Source organism: Osmerus eperlanus, chromosome 11 (genome assembly GCF_963692335.1).
Source record: "Osmerus eperlanus chromosome 11, fOsmEpe2.1, whole genome shotgun sequence".
Classification (NCBI taxonomy): domain Eukaryota; kingdom Metazoa; phylum Chordata; class Actinopteri; order Osmeriformes; family Osmeridae; genus Osmerus; species Osmerus eperlanus.
In genome coordinates, this window is record NC_085028.1 from 3,123,131 (window position 1) to 3,148,913 (window position 25,783).

General features: G+C 41.2%; 1 protein-coding gene and 1 long non-coding RNA gene across 2 annotated transcripts; both read left to right on the plus strand.

Annotated features, from left to right (window-relative positions):
- The first annotated feature begins 3,859 nt into the window (after positions 1–3,859).
- On the plus strand, positions 3,860–5,871 carry LOC134029471 (uncharacterized). Its single transcript, XR_009931637.1, has 4 exons — positions 3,860–3,971; positions 4,920–5,065; positions 5,215–5,277; positions 5,589–5,871. It is a non-coding gene; the product is annotated as an uncharacterized LOC134029471 (long non-coding RNA).
- Positions 5,872–21,721: 15,850 nt separating this feature from the next.
- kcnj1a.1 (potassium inwardly rectifying channel subfamily J member 1a, tandem duplicate 1) lies at positions 21,722–25,783 on the plus strand. Its single transcript, XM_062472311.1, has 2 exons — positions 21,722–21,794; positions 24,507–25,783. The coding sequence occupies exon 2, from the start codon at positions 24,524–24,526 to the stop codon at positions 25,640–25,642; it is 1,119 nt and encodes a 372-aa protein (XP_062328295.1). The 5' UTR covers positions 21,722–21,794; positions 24,507–24,523; the 3' UTR covers positions 25,643–25,783.

Consider the following 25,783-nt stretch of genomic DNA (forward strand, 5'->3'; position numbering starts at 1 on the left):
ATGATTTGAAACCATAGACGTTTGGTCACTTATCTCAGTGTGGTTTTGTTCTTTTGACCTTGTTTCTTCTGTAGGTTATTATGCTGTGCAGTGATCCATTCAAAGCACAACTATTTTCATATATTGTAAATGAAAGCCCATAGACATCATCTAGATTGCAAAATGTTGGCTTAGGGCTTATTTGCATGTAATCAAGGGATATTCCAGATGGACATGGCTTGGACGTTGTTGTTTCATTTAAAAGGTATACATATAAATCATTTTCTCCCAAGACTCCTACATGGAAGTGGCCTATATTGCAATAGGCACAGTCTGTTGTGAGTTGTCATAGTAACTTATTATTTGTCATTTATCCTTTTCCCTCATTTCTGTACTGATAACATTCACAATTTTTGTCAAGAAGGGAATTTAGCAATTTTTGCAATCCGACATTAAAAGAAAAAAGGAAATCCGTCTATTCTGCACATACGGGATGAATGAAAAGAGAATGTAAATAATTCATCTACTCATGTGGCAAAAACAGGTCAGAAGGGACAGCTACATTGCTGTGGTTAACACTGTGAACATGTTCTCACGCACACCCCACATCAACCCCAACATGTCCTAGGTCGACACTATCAGTCTCTGGCATGAGGTCAGTTATCAAGATTGCATAGGAAAAGGAGTCCGGATATGTTCATGTCTTTCCTTTTACATGCACCAAATTCTAAACGGGTGGGTTTATTCATTATGCTCATCCTCCCCCTTCTGTCTATGTTCCTTCCCCAACCCCTCCCTCTCTCCCTCCATCTTCGCCTTCCACGGCCTGGTCCGGGAGTTCATTAGATGTGATTGATCTTCTTGTCAGAGCCCATGACATATCAATGAACAAGAATGTCACACAGAACAGTACAGTATGTGACAGAGAGCAGATCCAAGGAATCAATTCATCACATAACATACAAGAACTAGAGATGGTGCAATTTCTTGGGAAATTGTGAGGTGTGCTTGCATCGGTTGCAGATGGGTTCGTTTTTTTACTTACATTTTACAACTGATATTTCTGTATATTTTAAATGCATACTTATTATGTATGAAGATTGCATAGATTAAAAAACATACATTTGTTGCTGCTCATTTACACTACATTACTAAGATACTAAGAGGGAAATGTAGAATGAAAAAGGGTTCTCTTCTCATTTGAGTGCAAGAGGGAATGGTGATAGGCTATGTGGCAGCCTAACATATTTGAAACAGTTGCATCAAAACTACTGTTATGACTAACAGTAAAGGGATCATTGACGGCAAAACCGAGTTTACCTTGTCACAGTTGAATAACGACAGTTCGGTGGGTAAAATGGACATACAGTGAACCTCGAGGCCATTGACACCTCTTTCCTATGCAAATTTCACAATTTGAAACTGCCGCTGTAAAACGGTTGATTTCCAAAAAGCCACATTTGTGACGTCACGGCTCTGGTCTGTACCTTTGTCACGCCCCAAAACTTAGTTAAGCTAAGACACTAGTTTAGCTGCACGCTGCTCTGTGTACTTTCACAGGAATTACAAAGAAGAAAGTTTGGAGGTTTTTCAAGGATATTGAAAATGGATCACGGTTGTAAATACAGTGTTCCAGGCTGTACAGGGAATGCTGACACTTTTCATAGTTTTCCCAAGGAACCAAACACTGGATGGGCATGGCTGATGTTTGTTTATGAGAAGATCCCTGTGAAGTTTGACACTCAATTATTCATTTGCTCGAATCATTTCACCAAAGACAGTTTTGAAAACAATTTGACAATTTAAAGCAGGATTTACTAAGCCGCTGTTGCTGAAAAGAGGTGCTGTTCTGACCGTATGCTCATCACAACCACAAGCCATAAGTATGATTTTGTCGCTAACAGTTATTAGCAATGCTAACGTCTCCTGTATCTAGCATAGGTAGAATGTGTGATGATTTAGTTTGTTGGCAATGGGGCTAACGTTATTTCATTTTCCTGACTGTGTTTCATTCGAATAAATAACCTGTGTTTTCATGTAAATCTACAATTCACGATGCATGTTTGGCTATGTTGTGTCTTTGCTCTGCAGCTTCGCTCGTTGTAAACCAACCAATCAGCACGCAGCTCATCTATATATTCATGAGCATACCATAAAAGGGAGAAAACCTCCTGTTTCATTATAGGGCTATTTCACAGGGTTGCATTAGGGCGCATAGAACAGCACCTGGGCAATTTTCAGCCCAACCAATGTTACATACCCTATTGGGAGACCTTAAGGAACAGTGTGAAATACCCTATAAAATCAGTCAATGACCCCTTTAAACTTAAACTTATCCTCAAGTTTTTTCTTTCTCGTTATATTTTTAAGCATTTACTCATATTGCATTTCATTAATAAAGAACCCCCTTTAATACATGTTGATTCTAAAAACGTTGTCACTGGCAGTATCTCAGCTGGAATCACGATTGAAACAGTATCATCTGCCCCCAGAAACTTAAATAAGCTTGAAATATATTTCTGGAAAACTGCCGAATATAATAAGTTTACTAGAAGTAATCCTTATGTGTCAGTAATAACGTCCCTGTCTGAAGACTAGGGGGTCATGTGACCAGCTTTCCGTGTTGTAATTAGGGAAAACCGCTTATCCACTCCAATCGTTCGGATATATTGAATGGCATAGATTGCCATCTACGGGACTTATGATCAGGGGCGTCTTAACCCGTTAAGGAGTAGCGTCACACATATGTTCGAAAGCGGGCCCCACAGAGTACCGTCACACGTGTGATTCTGAACATTCCAACCGACTATTTTCCGATAGACAAAAACGATATGACAAACGCTATAGTATGGCTTCAAAGTTTACAATTAGGAGGCTAACAAGTGACACTAGCAGGTAGTAGCATTGCTACGAGTATTATGCTAGGTTGCTAGGTAACGGAAGCTAACTAAAACTAGCTAGCTTCCGTTTTGGAAAGATAACTCACTCTGGTAGAAGCGTCGGTAATATTTAGAACTCACTCCTTAAAAGGTTAATAGCACTTGAGGCCCCTGGGCTATGGACTTTTTTTTCATTTTTTGAGGCCCCCCAAACGCTAATCGCACAATCGCACGAGTTGCTTGTATTGTTATTTACATTCCGTTGCACGGTTTAGGCTGAAATTCAGTTTTTCTGGCAAAAAGTGCCTTGTGTCAACGAAGGGAACTCAGTGCTAGCTATGGAAGGCCAAAAGGACAAGTATTAGGACGTCTCTGTGTGTCAACCACGCGTAATGGACGCCGACTTTGCATGCAAAGACGGCGTCCATTACGCCGACTTCCATACAAAGTCGGCGTCTTTTTCGCCTCAAATTGAACCGTGTCACGTGACACGTTCAAAGCACGCGTTTATTTAGACGCGTGCTTTTAACGTGTCACAAATATGGAACGCCGACAGGGTCAAATGTACTCGTAATTTAAACGCGTATTTTTGATTGGACACCCGTTTAGGAAGCGCCTGCAGCTGTTTCATAAGCGGCTGCAGCCGTAAATGTGCAGGCGAAAGTTACACATGAATGTACGCGTTAGTTAACGCTTGCAGGCGTTAAATAAACGCCTGTATATTTACACATGCAATTGCAGGCGTTAAATAAACGCCTTTATATTTACACGTGCAATTGCAGGCGTTAAATAAACGCCTGTATATTTACACGTGCACTTGCAGGCGTTAAATAAACGCCACATGCAAATCACTGCCCACAATTTCCCTAGCTCCTCCTGCAGTTATCTGGGCTAGTGTGATTTGATTCTTCCCTGTATTTTCAAGTACCAGCTCCTCCCCACTATAGAAGCGGAAGATTTCAAAACAAGTTTAGCCCAGCACACAGTTTGAAGGATGAGAAGATGGCAAGAAGGAACTTCATAAGACAGTGTAAGCAGACACTAAATGACTGCACTCAGCTTTTACTGTCGGATAACCCTGGACACGACGACCTTCAGTCCATGTTGACAAAGGTACAGTTTTTTCGAAATCATTATTTGTGACTTAATCGTAATCTTCACCGGCTAGCTAGGCTAACAGGGGTTTAACTTGGTCACTCGCTGTGCGGATAGCTTTTGTTTGTTTGTTTTTTAGCAATGGATTGCTACTGTGATACTTCTGCATTGCTAGCTAGCCAGTCACTGACTAGTCTAGACTGTTGGATAAAGACTAGCTATTTGCGTTTCGTTTTTATCCGTGAAAGCTGCCATGTTAAGGCTGGACAGTCCATATCCAACTATCTGTCCCCTAGTTATGTAGCTAGCTAAACGAGTTAGCCTCAACCCCCAACCATCTGCTATCCTCAGTAGTCAGTACAGTAGGCTCCAGTGCTGCACATTCTTGACATTCATTTTTTGTTGTTACCTAAAGTCGATTAGTCTAGCTAGCTGGTATTTTGAGGCAAAACCACTGCTGAAGGCAAGCAAGCTCAACCTTCAACCTAGGCGACTATTTGTTCACGTTCTTATGAGATATGGTCGATAAATTATTACTGGTTTAGATACAACAACAAAAAATACTAGCCTTGTCTACTTTAACACCATTGAATTCTTGAAACAATGGCTGGAAACAATGCAGCGAAGCCTAGAGTGGGCAAAGGGGTACGCTCTTAAATGTTGCTTCAGCAGACGGCCTGATAGCTGAAGTGTCCGAGCTCATGCAGGAGAGTCGCACCCATGGTCGGCATGCACAACCAGGTGGGAACCATTTCAGTGGGGGTGGGTGCTCACAGCTCAGATAGTCCTTTGAGTTGTTTCACACCGTTCACTTGCTGCCCATTGCATTTTCCCTTGTGCAGTATTTTTTACTGCCCTAATTCATTTGTTGTTAAATTGCAGTGGTATTTAACAGTGCATGCCTAGAGCTTGTGCAAGTTACAGTCTCTTAAATGTTGTAAGCACAGCATTGTATTATTGTTGCAGCCAGTTCCGGTTACCAGGCTCCATTGACTTGGAGTGGAGCTAGAGGTGCTCCTCATTATCACATCACCGGAGAGCAACTGAGGGGGCTGATGATAGATGGCAGATATTCTTCACGTGTTCCATTCTACACTCAAACCACATCTAAGGTCAGTTGTGCTTGGGGTTGAATGCTATGAAATGCAAAGCTTTTAAATGCATGGTTTCCACAATTTTGGCATGAATGGATTGTCAATAATCAAGTACTCTAGTGATACATTGTCTCATCTGGGCATTGTCAATCTTTCTGTCTTGTCAGGCACTTTTGCATTAACCTGAGGGCAGCTGCCTTCCCAGCAATGTTGCAGAGGCTGCACAGAAGGTACAGTGTTGCTGCTCTGAATTCTTTATAACACATTGATGGAAACTACAGACTGAAGGTAGATGCTCGCTCGCTCACTCACTCACTCACTTTCTTGGTATATCTTGGTTATTTAAACTGTAGGTTGTAACATCTCAAATGCTATCAGGTAGCTCACTTGTTTATCAATTAGAGCAAGAACTGACATGGATATGTGGATAAGAATAGTTTTATGATGTTGCTGCTACTATGGTTATTGATACAGTAGTAGCACCTTGAAATATACATGCTTATAGTGACAAAGTCCAATGTTATGTTTTTTGTGATTTCAGGTGGAGGATAGTCATCCATGGTGGCATTGATGGTTACAGCTGCCTTGTGTTTCTCCACGCTTCCAGCAACAAGTGCAGCATTACTAAATGCTGAGGCCACACAGTCCATCCAGGCTTAGAACAGGTGATTGCCACCTATTGAATTGGATAACCATGGACCGGAACAGATAATCAATATTTTCCTGCAGTAGTGAATGTAGGTTACGGCTCGACATTAAATTATAACGAGAAGAAGAAGTGAATGTAGCTTGTTTCATAACAACATAGGTTGATGGAGTGATATGGAGGGGTGATTGTCATTGTTTGTTTACTAATTGTTAAAAATAAACAATGTATATCTTGAATCTGCCCTGAGAGTCGTCCTTGTGTCTTGCCTCTCTAACATTATACATTTGTGGTTGAGGGACTGCAAAAGCCATAGCAAATAGAATAGAATATAACTTCACTTTTACAGAACTTTGTGGTGTCAGACACATACAAAATGTAGTATGCACACAGGTATGTGCAGTATTTACAGGTATATGAAAGATGATCTGATCCATCGACGTGTTCAATTTTTTGAGTCATGTCCAATACAAAACAGTTCATTCTAGCATGTCCATCCACACCAAAGGAAGCCTCCTCATGCAGCCCATCCATCCACCATAGATGTTCACCACCAGCAGCAGAAGAGAAGGATAGCGGTGGATCCTCTGCAGCCCCATCCATTCCACATCACACAAATAAAGTATAACAGATTAGAGTTTAACTTATATTTCCTCAGGTAACTTTGATATTTATGTATAATAGAGCATAGAATAAAATAATGAAATGAATCAGAATACGTATATTGCAGTATTTTGACCGGGGAGAAGACAGAACCATGTGTGTGTGTTAGGAATTAAATTATCTGCAGTATGAATCAAGGATTTACACGTTTAGTATAGTATTCCCAACAGATGTGGTTACATTCTGTTAAAGGCACTAGAGATATTCCACAAACACAAGCCTAGCCTTTTAGTTTTTCCAGATGGGAATGTACATGATGCAGCAATGTAAGGGCAGCATCGTCTAGACTTCTACTCTTCATGGAAGCAAACTGGAGTTGATCTGCCAGGTTCTGGACTGTCTCTTGTAGTTGCAAAAGTATCAGACATTCAAAACTCTTCATCACCATCGATGTAAGAGCTACAGGTCAAACATCATCACATATGCTGACAAAGCCTCCACTGCCTCATCAAGTGTGTTGTCAAAAAACACTGACCAGTCTGTGTTATCAAAAGCAGTCCCTGAGATATATGATTGTCTTTACCTAACAATGAGCTAATTGCAGTTACATACAACTGTTAACAACAAAGTTGAAGACAGAAAGTACTATTTGTGGGGAATACTGCTTTGGTCGTGTAACAGACGTGGTCTTGCAAGCTCCGTCAGAGGTATCGGGCAAATCGTCCCGCACTGGGTTCGAACTTACCACCTCTGGCTTCCCAAGCGCCACCACTACCAACTACGCCGACGAAAAGCTAGCAATTCGTTGATGCGGGTGGCCTGCTACATACCTGAGGAGTGAGTTTCACCGATACACATCGGCTACAGTCGCACTCTTTTTGGTCTTTTGGTGGTCGCGAAAATCTAGAAATCCAAGAAATGCAGTGCTGAAACTTCAGCTTCAAAATGTTGCTCTCAAGAGTGGTTGATGGGGTGGAGGGAATGATGAAGAGTTGGATGGAGCGATGCAGGTGTATTTGGTGGAGGGGTGGATGGATGTGATACTGCGATTGTTATTGTTTATTATTGTATATATATTTTAAATATATCCATATCTGAATAATCACATTTCCCAGAGTTTTCCTTGTTTCTTGCCTCTCAAACCCTTCAAATATCTTGTTGCGATCTAGTGACACTGCTTTGTTGAGATCTAGTGACACTGCCTTTCGTCATCCAATTCGCTTAATAGAGTGAAACTGTCTTTCGTCATCCAATTCGCTGTCAGGTAAAACTAGGGTCCTAGAACTGCGGTCCTGAAACTGCAGCCTCCGGTACTGCAGGCACATACTATTGATAATTCTTGATAACCACAGAAACATTACATAATATAGGCTTAGACCCTGCATTTCTATCACACTGTATATATATATATACATACAATTAAGTGTCATACATCTTCCTCTGACTGCATTTATCTGCTGATTTGTTTTGTTTTTTTACAAAATTTCACGGCATTTCAGAAAACATCCAAACTATTTGTGGGATTGAATCAATAGAGTAATAACTTGGTGTTAAAAGTATCAGACTAGATCAAGAGGTTTTATACTCAAATCTCATTACTTTGAATGCAAGCATCTGCCAAAAACCTACAAGAAAAAGACAACATAAAATACAAATTTATCATCCTTTATTACAAACAAAAAATTTCACAAGAGAATGTTATCAGAAGGTGTAAATTACAAATATATCTCCAAAAACAGATGGTCCTACTCTCCACTGCTCTCTTTTATTGCTGCCAGCAGGGGAGAGTTCAGGCATAAAAAGAGAAGCCAAGTTTCATTATTGATACATCTTTCCAAGGTTATTGATTTACAGTGTACCGTTGCTCATTCATTCATTTCAATTACATACAATTAGCACAAACTGTGGACAAGGCCCATGAAGCGGTGCTGGAGGCCTCTGAGGAACTCTCCGTGTTGGGTTCAGTCCGATAAGTGGACCTTGGAGGAGAGGGATGCCTTGGTGGACCACAAAAGTCTACTTGAAAAGCAGGCTCAGGGATGCTTTTGAGCAGTGAGTTTTTATACATGTGAGGATTAAACGAACTGTGATTATCACATCATTTTAACCTCATCACTCACAACTCAGCAGGACATAAGTTCTCAGTATCTAGCATCTCTACTAGATGTATTCAATCAGTAACTACTTTCAATGACAGTATGGTGTTCACTGTATTAAGGTTTGCTTTTAAATGTGATGTTTTTTTGAATGATCTTTTGCAAAAATCCGTCCTGAACGGCCCCGTCCTGAACCGTGAAGTGTTTGGTAGCATTTGTTGTGCAAGGCAAGTCCTAATGAAAATCTGCAGAGGGGACTGGTGCCTCTCAGTCCTTAAACCATGGTGGTTCCACTGGTTGCAGAAGTCTGCCATGTCTCTGTTGATTCAAGGCAGATACACATAATGTCTATCCTCCACCTGAAATCACAAAAAACATAACATTGGACTTTGTCACTATAAGCATGTATATTTCAAGGTGCTACTACTGTATCAATAACCATAGTAGCAGCAACATCATAAAACTATTCTTATCCACATATCCATGTCAGTTCTTGCTCTAATTGATAAACAAGTGAGCTACCTGATAGCATTTGAGATGTTACAACCTACAGTTTAAATAACCAAGATATACCAAGAAAGTGAGTGAGTGAGTGAGCGAGCGAGCATCTACCTTCAGTCTGTAGTTTCCATCAATGTGTTATAAAGAATTCAGAGCAGCAACACTGTACCTTCTGTGCAGCCTCTGCAACATTGCTGGGAAGGCAGCTGCCCTCAGGTTAATGCAAAAGTGCCTGACAAGACAGAAAGATTGACAATGCCCAGATGAGACAATGTATCACTAGAGTACTTGATTATTGACAATCCATTCATGCCAAAATTGTGGAAACCATGCATTTAAAAGCTTTGCATTTCATAGCATTCAACCCCAAGCACAACTGACCTTAGATGTGGTTTGAGTGTAGAATGGAACACGTGAAGAATATCTGCCATCTATCATCAGCCCCCTCAGTTGCTCTCCGGTGATGTGATAATGAGGAGCACCTCTAGCTCCACTCCAAGTCAATGGAGCCTGGTAACCGGAACTGGCTGCAACAATAATACAATGCTGTGCTTACAACATTTAAGAGACTGTAACTTGCACAAGCTCTAGGCATGCACTGTTAAATACCACTGCAATTTAACAACAAATGAATTAGGGCAGTAAAAAATACTGCACAAGGGAAAATGCAATGGGCAGCAAGTGAACGGTGTGAAACAACTCAAAGGACTATCTGAGCTGTGAGCACCCACCCCCACTGAAATGGTTCCCACCTGGTTGTGCATGCCGACCATGGGTGCGACTCTCCTGCATGAGCTCGGACACTTCAGCTATCAGGCCGTCTGCTGAAGCAACATTTAAGAGCGTACCCCTTTGCCCACTCTAGGCTTCGCTGCATTGTTTCCAGCCATTGTTTCAAGAATTCAATGGTGTTAAAGTAGACAAGGCTAGTATTTTTTGTTGTTGTATCTAAACCAGTAATAATTTATCGACCATATCTCATAAGAACGTGAACAAATAGTCGCCTAGGTTGAAGGTTGAGCTTGCTTGCCTTCAGCAGTGGTTTTGCCTCAAAATACCAGCTAGCTAGACTAATCGACTTTAGGTAACAACAAAAAATGAATGTCAAGAATGTGCAGCACTGGAGCCTACTGTACTGACTACTGAGGATAGCAGATGGTTGGGGGTTGAGGCTAACTCGTTTAGCTAGCTACATAACTAGGGGACAGATAGTTGGATATGGACTGTCCAGCCTTAACATGGCAGCTTTCACGGATAAAAACGAAACGCAAATAGCTAGTCTTTATCCAACAGTCTAGACTAGTCAGTGACTGGCTAGCTAGCAATGCAGAAGTATCACAGTAGCAATCCATTGCTAAAAAACAAACAAACAAAAGCTATCCGCACAGCGAGTGACCAAGTTAAACCCCTGTTAGCCTAGCTAGCCGGTGAAGATTACGATTAAGTCACAAATAATGATTTCGAAAAAAACTGTACCTTTGTCAACATGGACTGAAGGTCGTCGTGTCCAGGGTTATCCGACAGTAAAAGCTGAGTGCAGTCATTTAGTGTCTGCTTACACTGTCTTATGAAGTTCCTTCTTGCCATCTTCTCATCCTTCAAACTTCTGTGTGCTGGGCTAAACTTGTTTTGAAATCTTCCGCTTCTACAGTGGGGAGGAGCTGGTACTTGAAAATACAGGGAAGAATCAAATCACACTAGCCCAGATAACTGCAGGAGGAGCTAGGGAAATTGTGGGCAGTGATTTGCATGTGGCGTTTATTTAACGCCTGCAATTGCACGTGTAAATATACAGGCGTTTATTTAACGCCTGCAAGCGTTAACTAACGCGTACATTCATGTGTAACTTTCGCCTGCACATTTACGGCTGCAGCCGCTTATGAAACAGCTGCAGGCGCTTCCTAAACGGGTGTCCAATCAAAAATACGCGTTTAAATTACGAGTACATTTGACCCTGTCGGCGTTCCATACACAAAGCACGCGTCTAAATAAACGCGTGCTTTTTTGAGACGTGTCTATCAAACCACACGAAATTAACGCCTGGTTTGGCTCAATCAGCGTCTGGTTTTCCAAAATTAAAGTCTGCTTGCTTGAATCTCCGATGGGAAATTACGGCAACAATTGTAACATCTAATACGTAAGTAAAGTAGGTCTTAGAATGCTCGTGCGAGCTAGGCTACTATCAAATACAATGTTGGTTAGCTAGTTAGCTATTAGTATGATCATCTATGATGTCCCAAAGGCCCAACTCCTTCTCAGGTCACCTTCTGGCAGCAACCATGCAGCTGGATTTCACTGTGCAACCAGGCCTACCCAAGCTGCTGCTGCTGGGCCCAGGGTTGATTGTAATGGCACACTGGGACTTGCAGATGACCTGAAATACATATTTTTCTTTCTGCTGTGTAAGATGTAGGCCTACTGCTTTTAACTAGAGTCGAACGCTATTAAACCCTCCCATGGTCAGCAAACACTAGCCATTGCTCTACTTCAGAAGGGATACTGTTCACTGCTGTATGAGTCAATAGGACATTACCTGAATGACTTGTAGTGATCGGGAGGTTATGCCTGTGCTGATGATGGTATAAACCATGTTAGATTGTTGGCTCTGTGCATTGTTTGGGTCTCTTCTCTCTGTGTTCTGCTTCTGTGTCTTTGGTTCTGTTGCAGGATGGCAGGCAGGTAGAGGAGCTGTGATTGCTGCAAGGGCACACCTGTGACCTGTGCCTTGGTCCTTAATAAGCTGTGCCCTAACAAGCTGGGTCTCTCCATTACTAGCAGGAACATCAAATCTAATCTTCCTATGAACCCAATTAACACAAAATATTGTACACTGCTAATCATCAGCTAACTAAATGGTAGGTGAATAGACAATCAAGCTTGATATGGTATAGTCATGAACTAGCACTGTTCAAAGATGTCCAACTTAAGTTCTCAATGTCAATGTCAGCAGAAAAACACGAAAGAGCAGAAACCTGCTCTCGCAATGCAGTGTTAGTCTACTAATAAAATAATTTTGATAATTTTTCAACTTTCATTTATCTTCATAGCGCCCGCTCACTAGGGATGATTTTCCATAACAAATGCGCCCTCTACTTTTATGAGGTGACCTGACGCTCAGGTCGTTGACCCTTTAGTGACACCATCTATATGGGTAACACAATTTTCATTATCTGGGAAATCACACCATAATCTTTTGATACATTTCCTTCTCATGTAATACACTTTCCCCTACATTCAGCCTAATAACATACTCCAAACTAACACAATGTACCATCATCAGGCTACAGTGTCTTGGTAACGGGTGAAAAATACTAGATTTGAACTGAACTTCCATTTAGGGATACGACTGCAGATGCATTGATTACAGAGAAGTTTAAAGAATTATAATAGACATTTTTGTAAGTCCAACGGTAATATCTGTAGGTTGCCACTTACACTCAGAAGCCAATGCTACTTAGAAACCCTTTTAAAATCAAACACTCTAAAAGTAAGGTTATACAATTTAATTTGATGTCTTTAATTAATTCAAATATGCCTTATGTGTTACAGTGTGTGGTGGCGTAGGACCCAAACGCAGGAGAGTAGCCAGACATTGCCTCAAACAAAGGGTTTATTCTTTTAATTGGGAAACAGACAGGGTCAGTAGCGGTCCTAGCACATATGGCTCCCTAGGCAAGATTTATCAACAGCACCCCCTCTTCATGCTGCCCTAGGCGGCTGCCTATGTCGCCTATAGGAAGGACCGGCACTGGACAGGGTACTCACGTTAACAAGGGTAAGGACAAGACAAAGACTGGACACAAAACAGGAACCTAAAATACACAGAACCAAACAAGACACAGGTGGACATGATAATACAAACAAGAACTGAAACCACTGAATGAGACACAGGTGAAGACAATGGCAGACACGGACACAGTAGGGCAGGGCAAAACCAAAAACGGGGTCACGTTTGTGGCTGTGACATTATGCCTGCCCAAAGGTGGGTGACTGTATTATCCTAGACTCCATGTACTGTTTGAACTGTACATGGGTTGTGTGTATGGGCAGTCTCAGGGTTATGTCACAGGTGTTGGCCTCTGGGCACACCCTTGGTGCTGGGGGAGGACCAGGGGGACAGGGAGCTGCTGGTGCTGGGGGAGGACCAGGGAGATGGAGAGAGGCAGAAGAATTGAATATCCAATACAGTGCCAATACACACATCTGTATAAGCCCGACATGAGGTGTGTAGCCAACCAGGGCTTGTTTAATGCTGTCATAACTTGATTCATAGGAAGATTAGATAAGAACTTCAGGAAGTGACAAGCTACGGTAATAAGGATAACAATGTATTTATTTAATAAAAAGTGCTTACAAAGAAATGGTTGGTAAATTAGAAGTGTATGGAATGGGTGTGGGATCAGTGCAAGTGTATAGTGTGTAGAGAATCATTACAAACTAAAAAGCAAACAGTGATGATGTTCCTGCTAGTAATGGAGAGACCCAGCTTGTTAGGGCACAGCTTATTAAGGACCAAGGCACAGGTCACAGGTGTGCCCCTGCAGCAATCACAGCTCCTCTACCTGCCTGCCATCCTGCAACAGAACCAAAGACACAGAAACAGAACACAGAGAGAGGAGACCCAAACAATGCACATAGAGACAACAATCTAACATGGTTTATACCATCATCAGAACAGGCATAACCTCCCGATCACTACAAGTCATTCAGGTAATGTCCTATTGACTCATACAGCAGTGAACAGTATCTTTTCTGAAGTAGAGCAATGGCTAGTGTTTGCTGACCATGGGAGGGTTTAATAGCGTTCAACTCAAGTTAAAAGCAGTAGGCCTACATCTTACACAGCAGAAAGAAAAATATGTATTTCAGGTCATCTGCAAGTCCCAGTGTGCCATTACAATCAACCCTGGGCCCAGCAGCAGCAGCTTGGGTAGGCCTGGTTGCACAGTGAAATCCAGCTGCATGGTTGCTGCCAGAAGGTGACCTGAGAAGGAGTTGGGCCTTTGGGACATCATAGATGATCTGTTAAGTATAAAGACAACAGTGTGTGAATGTGAAGGACAGCCGACGAACCTTTATTTCTGTCACCTTGGCTGTGTATTTCACTTTTCTAGGTCTATACAAGGAAGATGACCGCTGAACAAATTGGCATCACAATATATTGGCACGAGAACCTATCACTTCATAACTGCTACCTCCAATCACTGTACATATTGTCCTGTCACTGAACATACTGGCCTGTAACTGTAGGCTACATACGTTTGCACTGGCACCAATTACTGTTATATGTTGTTTTATATGGCATCATGGTCCTGGGGGAATAGGTTTAGTGTTTATTTTGAATTTATTTAGGAGGTTTATTATATGTTAGCTTGTCATAGGTGTACACTTGTTCTGAGTACTTATATGTCATGTTATGCCAGGTTGCTTTGCGTTGTCTTGTCCTAAGAATTTCAGTGCACAGTCTGACCCTGTGTTGGTCTGTGCATCTGACATTAAAAGACTTGAACTTGAAACTCTGTTTCGTTTTTATTATGTACAACCATATGCAATTGAAAATGACAATAAAATACACTTGACTTGAAGATTAGCCTAACAACAGTTGTATATTGCCACCAACTAAGTTTGCGCATTTGCGCACAATACTGAGGCAACGCAATCGCAGTGCAAGGGAAGTTCACAAAGCTCCAGACAGACAGCCAGCCAGCCTGATATTACTGCATTTATTTGTCTCTGCACCAATTGTTATATCATAGAGTATTGCAATTGTGACCACCAACTTCATACTAATAGCTAACTAGCATTGTATTTGATAGTAGCCTAGCTCGCTCGCACGAGCATTCTAAGACCTACTTTACTTACGTATTAGATGTTACAATTGTTGCCGTAATTTCCCATCGGAGATTCAAGCAAGCAGACTTTAATTTTGGAAAACCAGACGCTGATTGAGCCAAACCAGGCAATTTCGTGTGGTTTGATAGACACGTCTCAAAAAAGCACGCGTTTATTTAGACGCGTGCTTTGTGACACGGTTCAATTTGAGGCGAAAAAGACGCCGACTTTGTATGGAAGTCGGCGTAATGGACGCCGTCTTTGCATGCAAAGTCGGCGTCAATTACGCGTGGTTGACACACGGAGACGTCCTAATACTTGTCCTTTTGGCCTTCCATACTCAGCAAGTATCGTATCGTGCCGTGGTGTACTAGCAGAATTATACATTTAAGCAATTCAAGACTTGCATGTACAGTAAGTAATGTCACAATAAATTATGTATTTAAACTCAAGCTTGTGTGGTGCGTCCCTGTATTCAATGCCACAGCCTAAACTTTATGTCAAAAGAAACGTTTTTAATTTCTGGCGCATTCAAACAATCCCCTCAGTGAAGTTTGGCTAGCAACAGCAGCTAGGCTAGCTTGCTCGTAGCATAATTCAGCTTCTCCACGCAGGGCTCTAGACTGAGACCAAAAAGTCGCGTTTGAGGGCATATTTTCAGTTAACAGATGGTACCGTTTGAATCGCGATTCCATCTGAAAAATACTGCCGGTGACAACGTTGTTAGAATAGCTTGTCTCAAAGGGGGTTCAGCTTGTTTTATATTAAATGGACCCATCTGCAAGCAAGCACACCCTACAAATTGTACCCTCTCTAGTTTTTGTTACATTTTGTTTATATAAGGGGGAGGGGGGCTCCCCTCCACATACACCACCAGATGCCACTGTAGAGCAGAGTAATGACACCGCGAATACGGACGTTTATCATCATTATTATTTTGTATTATTATTAAGAAGCCCCTGATTGGTCGAGGCCCCGGGCTTAAGCCCAGGTAAACCCGTGCATTAAGGCGCCACTGCTTATGATCATCATTTGATACGCCTCTTGTAGTTAAATTCTTTAATAATATATCAGTCCCACCGCTATGTGTATCCATTCATCACTTAACATCAAGAATCAAGGAAGGAAGGTAGAGAGGGGAAGTTAGCGAGAGGAGCTGGGGTTGGTGTGAGAGGTTCGAACGATACAGGAGAGTTCTTAAGAGATCCACTTTTCTAATACATTTAGCAATGTAGAGCCAAAGTAGAGTTGCATTAAGAAACTGACCAGTTGGAAGTGGGATTTTGTTCATTTGTCCACATGATAACATGTGGGATCAAATAAGTATCGTTGTCATCAGTTGCAGTGGAGGTTGCAGCACTGTTTTTGGCAAGCAGTGCATTTCTTCTCAATATTTTTCTTTTTTTCTTCTTCTTTTCAAAACCTTAATGAATGAATCATTGAATTGATTAAACAGCAATGGGTCTGTGCCTGTAAAATGTACTTTGTTGGATAAAAACACTGTTTGGTGATGACAGAGCTCACGCAGGATAATCACTCCTCTAACGATTGACTGACTGTCCAATCTATAGGCTTATTTGGTTCTGAATCAATGTGATGAATTAGCTGCTGTTTCACTGAAATGCTGATACAAATCAACACCTTTGGGAATTGTTCCACTGGAAATGTCAAAAACACTATTGGTGGCATTCTCTGTATCAGGTAATTTGAATGAAATTCCTTTCTCTGCAACTCCCCTGAAATTACAAACTCTTTGCTAAATTAATGGTAAGGGGCTGTCATTGACTATGAAAAGTCCTCGAATTACAGTACTGACGCATGCACACCAGAACACATCAGTAAACCAGGTCCCCTCAAGGGAGACAACAGAAATCGTTTTTCTTTCCTATTCCCCATTACAATGCCTGGTCTTACCACCTCTTAGTGTCACATTACATAAAGAAAATAACAGTGACGTACACACAGTTTACAGGGAGAGGAGCCTGAAAGGACGAGGGGGGTGTGAGTGAAATTGATTTGAAGCTTCTGAGAATGACTCGGATCTAATTTAGGCCTTCCTTTCACTTCTGCGTAATTACTTTCTTCAAGCTAGACGGCTGCTTAATCATTGTGGAGTCTTTTGAGGGGAAAATGATGAGCCACTGGAGAGGATTTCAGTACCTGTAATGTGACTTTCCTCCACTGCCTGTAGGAGAGAGAAAAGACACTAATCACCATGACTCTCTGAACTCTTGTATGACACCAACAGTTACATTATGTAAATGTGTAGTGGGTACAGTATGTCTCATGCTGTAGATGTTGCCTAGCACCAATGACGCTCTTATAAATTACACCCATATGTGTCCAACTGACACTGGCACAGCACTCTGTGATGTGCGCACAGAGGCACACCTTGTTGCCACTCTTTCCATTCTCTAATCTGACACAAAGCTGAGAGTCTGGGGTTTACTGGAACTGCACTATTGATATGTACAGCCACATCCATCAAAACCACCATAAAATGCATGCATTTTGCGAAAGCTAATTACAATAACAAATGCATTGTTATTTCTGAACAATCAACTCCGCCATTTGTCAGACAGAGATTTGCACTGATGGTTTCAAACAATGAAGCTGTAGTGTGCAAAGAATCCTTCCTGAGAAGCCATGCTCTATTTCTATCATCACAAGTAGCAAGGACTTGCTGGGCATATTTTCCGTTTGTAGTGTCAGACAGTGCTTGGCATTTGAAGGCTAACCGTGTGACTCGAGGGAGAGACAGATGGTTGAGGAATATGAATGATGAGGAACATGGTGAGTCAGCAGAGCATCTTTCATTCCTGTAAAAAAAAAAAGAACCTCTTCAGGCCAATCAAAGCATGATCATGGTCAATGTTGAACCCATAGGAATGATCAAACCTTTTCAAAATCAAAAAGAAGGAAACGTCTTCAACCACATTCTTTGCATACTTTGCAAGTATGGGATTAGGGCAAGGTTTCTGCTAAAATGAAGGTAAAATGTAGGAGCTAGCGGTAGTGTGGCAAGGTGGTGATTTGTATTCCACCTAACAACTTATCGTCCCTTTCCTAGCCTGCAACTAAATCCACAGGTCACAATTGTAACACAATTTCGATAAAACCAACCAAAAAAATATAGCCTCTATTCTAGGAGCAAGATGAGAGGGTGAGGTACTGTAGAGAGAGAGATACTTACGCTCTATCCCGATTACATTTCCACCCGGTGTGAGATCCACTAGTGAGAGGGTGTACATTCACACACAGGATATGTACTATTGTGTAGATTAATGAATGTACCCTGACATGTAGCACTGCAGTGAAAAGGGAAAAGGACTAATGTTCGGATGACAATGCCCCTCCACACAGCGACCTCCCACTGGAAGGAAAGAACAGAAGAACCAAAAAAAGCTTGAATTCCCCCTGACAACCACTTTCTTTTCCGTGAGACTACGTTATGGCAGAGGGAACAGCATCCAGCGCACAATTTGCTACCCACCATATCTGATAAAGGTGGGCCTAACACAGAGGCGTTGTTAGACATAAAACTCTACTGGGGCACAGGCCCCTATTCATATCCCTTTTCTTTCAAGCTTGCTGCGCACAATCCACTACTCGGCTATATAAACTCCCCTTGCTTAACCCACTATACAACAGTTCAGGGATGCAAGTTTGATATCAGCTTTGGCAGGGACATCAATAGTTAATGCGATGCACACATTTTTTCCGCATTCCTTTGAGCACAAATATTATTATTTTTTGCATCATGCAATATTGTTTTTATGTTTTAGTCAAAATAAGATGATTGGTAGGCCTATCATTTAGAAACTAATTTTAGTTTTACCATAATGGGGGACATAATGGACTTGTATTCACGTTCTCTATAAGCCCTGGACAAGTAGTAAATCATTTTGGGGTAACACTTTAGAATAATGGTCCGTTGTTAACAAGAAGCTATGCAGGAAGTACTAGGTAGTACTACATTAACACCGAATTTAATAGTAGGCTATTAACTAATATGGAACCAAGATTAACTAAGCAGTAAATAGCTCATTTACGACAAAAGTAGTTCCTTGGTAGGTATTTGGTTATTACTAAATAAATATATCCTCTTGAGAACTACTTGTGAACTATGACCAATTAAGAAAGAATAACCAATTAATTACTAATCACAAAAGTAACATGTCTAAAAAGTGAACAATTTGGTTGTTTTACTCTTAACATTCTTATGACTTCCATGAAATCGTAAAAGAAAATCCTACATATTGCAAAAATGCACATGGGCATGCAAGAATAAAGCATTTTGTTAAATATGTCTGAATGAAACATTCTTTGTTTGGCACAATAATGAAACCTAGCATTTAAACAAAAATTCTGTATTTTGGAATGAAACATTCAACACATTCAACAAACTGTGATGAGAAACAAAGTCAAAGATAATGGCTAAATAAGTAATAAGTACATGGCTAACCCTAACCCAAATCAACGTATAAGCCTAGCGTTACTCACTCTATAATGAGTCTATGGCCATTACTGCGAAATACAACAGCAACGCAATTCCAAAGGGATGAAAATTATGAAGGAAGAAAGGACAAACGGCAGGACTGTAAAATAACTTGCTAGATAACCCAATTCAGAGAACAGGAACATGGCCCAAAACGCTAGCTACAGTTGTTGCTAGCTGTAAAGCCAGGCTAGCTGTCGGCTAGCTTGAAAAAAGTCCCATTCATACAAACTATTGCAATCGAAATTCGCACTAATTCTACAATTCGAAATTCGCACTAATTCTACAATTCGAAATTTGCACTAATTCTACAATTCGAAATTTGCACTAATTCTACAATTCGAAATTCTAGTGAAATTCACCTAGTCGTTATTTAAGGGATTATGTTAGCCAAATTATATTTACCATCCATAAAAATGTGCCATATGATTACGCGCTCCAAACTCACTAATTGGCGTTGCACCAGGAGTATAGGTTTAGGGAAAACATGACATGGATTTCAGGACAAATAAATTTCGGTAAGCCAAGTCGACTGGATTTGGAAAATGGACCAGCCGGCATTTGATATTTTCCGAGCTGCAGAAAGACGTAATAGCAGTCACATCGAAATTTCCCGCATGTATACAGTATGATCAAATATTGGGGAGGACGTGTCCCATAATCATACAGTATGATCAAATATGGGGGAGGGGGGGGGGACGTGTTATAACGTTAATATTCATAAACTGGTTTCCACAAATAACTCATTTGAGGCACAAGCTTCTGAAATGTTATGACCATGTTAAGAGTAAAAAAAACACAATTGTTCACTTTTTAGACATTACTTTTGTGATTAGTAATTCATTGCCTATTCTTTCTTAATTGGTCATAGTTCACAAGTAGTCCTCAATGAGGATATATTTATTTAGTAATAATCAAATAATACCTACTGTAATGGCAGAATTCTAGTGGCACTGTGTAGATTTGAATAGTCAAGAGATGGCGGTTTCAATAAAATGTATTTAGCTTGTACAAATGAAGAATTAACAAAGTACTTTGTGATCAGTCTAACGAAGGAGGTGCTAGCCACAGGTCGTTCGCAAGAGTGATGAAGAACAATCATAAACGCTACCTTATATAAACGTTAGATCAAATGGCATTCTATAAGGTCAATCCATCAATGTAACAAAGTCTATGATTGGCTAACTCAACTCAGTGACAGTTTGAAACAATACATCTCCATACCATTTGTCCCACAGTTCTTTGATGTGGCATCTCTCCCCAAATCAGTAGATACTAAAGCCACAGAAGTTGATCAGTCAAATGGTCAACTGTCCTTTGTGTGGGCAACTTCAAACAAGTATTTAATTAACACTACCCATGCTACAGGAAGGGTCAGAGCAGCTTGATCAGTTAACAATACAATTGAATCCACATTGTCTCCAGACCATTGTCTCCAGACCAGCTCTCCCAGATCACCCAGACTTTCCCGTCTCTTAGACTTCATGTCTCCTAGTTAGGTGTCATAAAACTACAGATGGCATCTCTACCAAATGGAGTTTAATCAACATACATTGTATCAAGCTTCTTAACCAACTGTAAACTTATCCTAAAACACATTCATTGTACATAGGCCCAAAATTTATTTCACATTCCTCATATATAAAACACACATTATAACTGTATTCCAAAATTTCCACGACACCTACCAAGGAACTACCTTTGTACTAAATTCGCTATTACTTACTGCTTAGTTAATCTTGGTTCCATATTAGTTATTAGTATTACATTCGGTGTTAATGTAGAACTACCTATTACTTCCTGCATAGCTACTCGTTAACAACGGACCATTATTCTAAAGTGTTACCAATTTTGGTAACTTTTCCTTCAGAAGTATAATTAAAGTATACCTGATACTGATACAGGGTCTCTCAGAAAGACTAGGAAAAAAAACAATTGTATGGTCTACCTGACATGGACTCAGAAAATGTAATGTTCACAGGATTTATCTCACATAAAAGTACAGATGATTTTCTGTACACAGCAACTCAAATGTATTAAGACTCCTCTACCATAGTCTAAAACCTTTTAGTCACTCACAAAATGGCAAATGTTCAAGATCCCTATTTCTCCCATCAACAATCCACATGTGTCTTTGTGTACGTGTGTCTGTGTGTGTGTATATGTGTGTGTGTGTGTGTGTACAGTAAACATTGCTTCACACATTCTTCTTGATCTAGACATTGAAAGCTATTCTCAATACACAAGGATAGGTGTGATTGGGCGGAGGGGTGTGTGTGGGTGGTTGTGGCTGTGGGGGCGGGGGGGGGGAGGGCATTATGGCCCTGGGTGCCAGTCCTTTGTGGAGTAAACACATGCCTACACAGCATGTGGACACACTGTTAGGGACAGGAGGTGGGGGTGTCATTTCTGAATGTGTCGGTGTAAACATCACCTGGACTGAAGGACCACCTGAAGAGGTTCCAACAAGTGAAGACGAGTATAAAAAGTGTGCAGGTGAGGAAGAGCTTCCAAGAGGCCAGTCAAGGATCTAAAGAGTTTAGACTCATAGACTCAAACTCCAGCAGGCAGGCAAGTTATGATTTACATTTGGCATTCATTTTTCCATGTATTTACTCTGTGGCGTTAGCAAGTGATCATATTACAAATACTACTGTTGTAGTGTTCTAGAATTAGCAGTGCATTGCTTCTTACTTGCGATTTTCTTTATATCAGAGACAAATGACAATTTCTTAAAATATGAGGGAATATCTGGAGTTGGACACCCAAAATATGATTAGCTTCAGATTTTGAATGCTAGTCCACACAGGGCATTTGTGTGGTCTTTAACATTTTAGTGGTTCTTAGCATTAACATAATAATGTCTAGAGAAGAAGAAACATATGTATCCAGTGAGTTTTTGCTGTTACAGAAGTCAAAACCTAAATACAGGCCAAATCCTTTGTGCATGAAAGCTGTCTAATTAGACAGTTAGGAATTGTCACAATACTGCAAATTCCATGTGAGTTATGTGTAATGTTCACAAAAAAACAGTACATTCACCCAGATTTGTTGTGGAGGATGTATGGTTATACTTGATCAACTCTTAAACCATTCCATCTAAATACTAACTGAAAACAAACAAAAAATCTTGAGAAAGGAAAGTTACAATTAAGGAATGCAGTGGATCATGTTTCTGTGGAAAGCTAATGAGCAAAACAAGATAATCCTGTGAAAGGCTCAGGCTGAAATGAGTATGTGTGAGTATGATTATCAGCTTTGTTGTTGTGTAGTGCAGTACGGGGAGTCTCCAAGCTTTGAATGGAAAGAACTATAACACAAGCTTACAGCACTGGTCATTTTGTACTTTAAATTCCTTAAACAGCTCACCACTGTGAGCCAGACTTTTTCAGAAATTGTTACAGTTACCCCTGCCAATAACCATCTGTAAACCATGATGGACTAGATATCAGTAGTATAACAAAATACAGATGACAACTTTCTTGTGTGAGGATGTGAAGTTGTACATAGCATTGAAAGATTTTTTTCCTGATTGTTTTAAATCAATATAAACCAAACTAGAGCTTTGGAAAAAAACCCGGATTACAGAATTCTTCTGAGGATTAAAATTGTTCTGAGGCTCAACAACTAGTGGTTAGAACTGTAGCGGGGTTTGCTCGTTTAAAGATAGAAATACTTAATTTATCATAAAGTCTGGGGCACCACCCTAATATTGGTTTAGGACATTAGGGAATCCTATGTTTAATATGTAATAATCAGTCTCATCTTTAGGAATGAATTCGTTCTAAGAGTAGAGCCAATCGTAACATCAGTGAACACGCACGTCAAAATATCTTTACAATGAATTTATTCAAGTAAGGTAAACAGATCTTATGAAAAGTTGGATTATGGGTTTGATATGAGAGATTGGTTTCAATGAACAGAATGAAATGGTCTAACTTAAAGAAAGGCAGAAATTGTACAGTCAGTGATTACATCCTTACAAATCATAAACAGAGCTCACGCCAATGCCATGTCGAGGAGGAAAGAGCGTTAGCCATAGTTACGTTTGATCAGGGGTTGATCAATGATGTTGAGGGCGGTTTGCGCCAAAGGTCCATTTGAAGAATCTGAAGTCACAGCGCGGCTGCGCTGGGTCATGTGACTGAGTCTGCGGGATCTCAGTGAAGTCGCATTTGGAATTGCGTTTTTGGTTCTTCTGTTGAAACGTCCAGATAGTGTCGCGATCACTATAAAGTTGAATCTCAGGAGAAGCTTGGCGACGTCCTTGGAACGCCAATCCTGATGGCGTTCATGCCATGGTCGGTTTCGCTGGAGTCTGAGATTGATGGTCATCTTAGGGCTTTATACAGTTCGAGGGAGGACCCGTCTGGGGTCAGATGTGGATTGGGGGAAGCTGGGTTCTCAACTCCCCCCTCCTTCCTTCACACCTACCAAAGGTGTGATCTGATCTCTGGCTGATCATTCGATGGTTCAAATATTGTTCTGGACATCTTGGTACAGTTACAAAATATAGTTGAATGATTGTTTTATTATGATAGCTTCGTGTAGATACCAAGAATGACGTGGTTATCTTTCAGGAAGAAGGAGTTGTTACTAGCATCAAGATTTCAGTGAACACAACATTAAAACAAAGTAACAAACATAACACAAATATCCCTCTCATAATTCTCCACCTTGTACTCTTGTGGTAAAGTCTCAAGAACTTTCCTCAAAAGTTCTGATCAAGGTATGTTCTTTGTTCAAATCGCCGCCGAAACGGATAGCAAATGGTCGCTGGAGACGTGTTGTCTAAATCAGGCCCTTTGAAGCTTGCAAGCTAGCAGGAGGGCTGATTTGGTAGATTGGGGAGGTCCCCCCCCCCCATTCTATGGTTCCTTTGCATCGGCGTTTGGTGGGTAATCAGCATACTGAGGGTGTCACAATGGCTGATTCTGATGTGATTGAATCACTCTTCAGGTGTGGCAAGATGTTGGCTCCGTGTGGTCTTGTGGACCTCACTACAGAACAATACTTATCTTATTTAATACCATCCACATATGGTTATATTCCCGAATCAAGAGGCATGTAGATAGACAGAAGCAGTGGCATTTCTTTGTTTTGATCCTATTCAAAACCTGTTGTAAAAATGTGGTCAAACTTTATCAATTGATTGGCATGATGACCTGTTATTTTGCCAAAACAGTTTCTATCTTTAATGCAAAAAAAAAAAAAAAAGAATTACAGCTATAATTGACTATACATGAAATGTGTGTAATGTCAATATGTATTATTTCTTTTCAGATCCTGAAAGCCACACCATGTTTGGGTTCATGCAGAAGCGCCTCGAAGAACACCTAATAGAACGGAGAATTTGGAAGAACCGGTTGGTGACCAAAGATGGCCACTGCAACATCGAATTTGGCAACGTAAAGTACAGCAACCACTTTGCCCTACTTGCAGACTTCTGGACGACCTTCATAGAAGTCCGCTGGCGTTTCATGATCTTCTTCTTCGTCGCATCCTTCACCCTGAGCTGGTTTATCTTCGGGTTGCTGTGGTACTGGATTTCCCGAAATAACGGGGACCTGTTCTGGCAGGAACATCTAGATGAGCACTCTCCCTGCGTGGAGAACGTCTATGGAATGACCACTGCGTTCCTCTACTCCCTGGAAACCCAAACCACCATTGGCTATGGTGGCCGAGCCATTACTCCCGATTGCCCTGGGGCTGTGGCCCTGCTAATCATACAATCTCTGATCGGAGCCATTATTAACTGCTTCATGTGTGGAGTAATCCTCGCCAAGATCTCCCTACCTAAGAAGAGGGCCAAGACCATTAACTTCAGTGAGATGGCCGTCATCTGTCCAAAGAATGGCACCCTTTGCCTGTCCATTAGGGTGGCCAACCTTCGCAAGACCCTAATGATTGGGAGCCAGATCTACGGCAAGTTGTTGAGGACAACCATCACACCAGACGGAGAAACCATTATCATGGACCAGGTGAACATTGATTTCATGGTTGACGCTGGGAAGGACAATCTCTTCTTTGTGTGCCCCCTCACACTGTACCACGTGATTGACAAGGTCAGCCCTTTCTTTGACATGGCGGTGGACACGCTGCACAAGCATGAGTTTGAGCTTGTGGTCTTCCTGGATGGCACAGCCGAGTCCACAAGCTCTGCTTGTCAGGTGAGAACCTCCTTCATTCCCCAGGAGATCATGTGGGGTTACAACTTTATGCCTATCATCTCCCGCAGCAAGGAGGGCAAATACAAAGTGGACTTCTCCAACTTCTCCAAGGTGGTGCCAGTGGCGACTGCACACTGCGCCTACTGTTTCCATGACATCAAGGGAAACCACCATCACTCCATGACCGGAACTGACAACCAAGGCTTTGAAGTGATTGAAATCGAACAGCCCAACAACACCAAAATGTGATATGTTTGTTTGGTACCAGTGTCACACAACATGTGTCACAACGTAATGTTAGGAATAGAGTGAATCAACTCTGGCTGAGGCAACATAAATGACCTGTTTGAGGGCCTAAAAGATCACTAGACTGTCTAGTCTCTCCGTCGT

Coding starts and splice junctions, on each gene's coding strand:
- kcnj1a.1 (XM_062472311.1), top strand. CDS start 24,524: ATGTTTGGGTTCATGCAGAAGCGCCTCGAAGAACACCTAATAGAACGG.